Source organism: Elaeis guineensis, chromosome 9 (assembly GCF_000442705.2).
Source record: "Elaeis guineensis isolate ETL-2024a chromosome 9, EG11, whole genome shotgun sequence".
Classification (NCBI taxonomy): domain Eukaryota; kingdom Viridiplantae; phylum Streptophyta; class Magnoliopsida; order Arecales; family Arecaceae; genus Elaeis; species Elaeis guineensis.
Window position 1 is genome coordinate 24,299,246 of NC_026001.2, and position 2,514 is coordinate 24,301,759.

A 2,514-nucleotide genomic window follows, 5' to 3' on the forward strand; every position below is an offset into this window, starting at 1 on the left:
ACATCAAGTCTGATGATTCTTCTAAATATTCATAGTGGCTAAAGTGATTCATATTGAGTTAGATAATCCTTCTAAATACTCATAGTAATTAAAATGATCTACGTTGAGTATGATGATATTTATGAATACTCACAGTAGTCAAAATGATCCATATCGAATCTAATGGTCTTTTTGGATTCTCGTAATGGCCAAAGTGGTCCATATCGATTTTGATGAATCTTTTGGATTAGCAACATACATAAAAAAAATTGGATAGTAGAACTAAAATATGGTCAATTTTGAAGCAAGTTTGAGGCATACTGGTTCTTATTTCGAAACTTATTACATGAGCTGAAAAATTTTATACGTTGACTTAGAATTGCCTTAATATATATCTATGTTACTAAAAGTCTTGGCTGGACTAAGATTTTATAAGACGATCACGGCAGAGTTCAAATTTCTTTTAAGATAGTTTTTCGCTGGCTTTGTAAATGAGAGTTCAAGTGGCTGTAGAGGTATCTCTACAAAAGAAGAATAAAATAAGAGCTCAATGTTTCTTTGCAATCTCTCTAAGCTGGGGTTCAATCGGGGGCCAAGCACATGATTAACCTTTTTTTTTTTTTTGGCTTCGTTTTCTCTCTGACCCGGTCATTCCGTTCTTCAATATTAATTCATTACAAAGTTTATGCTCTTCTCTGATAGCCTTAGCTAATCATATACACTACCTTTATATATTAATAATTGTAGGATATTCTGAAACACTTGCTGCCAGAACCAGATCCGTAGACTTTCAAGAGCAGCTGTAGGAAGGCATGGAATCTAACTAAGACCAAGTCTCCAATAATGCAATATTTAGAATATGTAGCACGAAACCTTAGTGATGCTTTACGTCTGAATGACTTCTTTGAATTAGAATTCTAATTAAGTTGCTTAATCGTCTTTTATATATCTAGATAGCAAGCTAAATCCGCCATTTTCATCGATCCTCTTGATCTAAGAAATTCCTAGTACATCACCTCATCCCTTCTTGGCCATGGTAACCCTTCTTCCTCTGCCTGTCATCTTCCTTTCTCTAATCACCTCTTGTAATGGCAGCAGGAGCATTACAAATCCAAACAAAAGCTTCATCACATCCAGGGTCACCTACTCTTTCTATACGAAAAACACCACCACCACCATGTTTTACACACTTGTAGAGGAATCAAGTGTTCCTTCATCAGATCAGACATTTCGTATCAATCCTATAGGAGTTGCAGCTGGTTTTCTGATACCTCCTATACTTTTATTTCTGTGCTGGTTGGCTGTAAAATATTGCAGGAGGAACAAAAGCTGCAACAAAGTTGGTGATGACTCTCGGCCTACATTTTTCAGCCCACTGATCAGGTCCATTGACCTCTCCTTCTTTGAAATGCTCGAGCAAGGTGGCCTCCAGTTGGAGATCGTTGGTCGTGGAGGGTGCGGTGAGGTCTACAAGGCTGAGTTATGGAATGGTGAGAGAAGATTAAAGATTGCAATCAAGAGGATCGTGCAACCAGAAATTGATGCAGAAGAGCTCTGTGAAAAGGAAACCAAATTCCTGAACTTTCAGATGCTGCAAATCAGATCAGAGATCCAAACAGTTGGTCAATTGGGACACCCAAATATTCTGCCTCTCTTAGTTCATGTGTCACGGCCTAATTACCACTACCTTGTCTACGAGTTCATGAAAAATGGAAGCTTGCATGATGCTCTCAAGGGTGCTTCTGATGGATTGAGAAACCTGGTATGGCCAATCCGATATAAAATCGCACTTGGTATTGCTGCCGGCCTTGAGTATCTTCATATAATACATAGACCCCGCATAATTCACAGAGATTTGAAACCTGCAAACATATTGCTTGACAGTGATCTAAATGCTCGGATCTCTGACTTTGGGCTTGCAAAATTGGTGCCAGACTCGATCAGCAGTGCAATGAGATCCAAGGTGGCCGGGACGCTAGGTTACATTGCACCTGAATATCATCAGACGATGATGTTTACTGATAAATGTGATATATATAGTTTTGGAGTGGTTCTAGCTGTACTGGTCACTGGCAAGTTTCCAACTGATGAATTCTTTCAGGGAACAGATGAGATGACCATTATGGGATGGGTTCGGAATGTGATGAGGTCAGATAATCCGAGGATAGCCATAGATCGGAAGCTGCTGGGGAACGGGTTCGAGGAGCAGATGCTGCTGGTTTTGAAGATTGCTTGCTTTTGCACTTATGATGATCCAAAGGCCAGGCCAAATAGTAGGGATATCCGATGTATGCTATCTCAAATCAAGCATTAGAGGCGTTTCCCATAAATTATGCTGCATAAATTATCATCTTTAGCTTAATCTGGCAAGTTCTTGAAAACCAGAAATAACGCACAAAATAACGCAGTTTTTCTAAGCGATAATTTTAATGCAGTTTTTATATAACCAGAAATAACGCACAAAATATAAAGTTAGAGAGGAACAATTCGATGAAAAAGGTAAAGCCCGAACTATGCTGGAATTGCCCATTTTTC

At 38.9% G+C, this 2,514-nt stretch overlaps 1 protein-coding gene across 1 annotated transcript; it reads left to right on the forward strand.

The window, feature by feature from the left end:
* Nucleotides 1–945: 945 nt before the first annotated feature.
* LOC105031948 (leucine-rich repeat receptor-like serine/threonine/tyrosine-protein kinase SOBIR1) lies at nt 946–2,309 on the forward strand. The gene has a single exon (XM_010906248.3). It carries the CDS (start codon nt 1,013–1,015, stop codon nt 2,291–2,293), a length of 1,281 nt encoding a protein of 426 aa, XP_010904550.1. The 5' UTR covers nt 946–1,012; the 3' UTR covers nt 2,294–2,309.
* The last annotated feature ends 205 nt before the right edge of the window (nt 2,310–2,514 follow it).

Bases quoted from the DNA above. Each gene is read 5' to 3' on its own strand.
- LOC105031948 (XM_010906248.3), top strand. From the start codon at position 1,013: ATGGTAACCCTTCTTCCTCTGCCTGTCATCTTCCTTTCTCTAATCACC.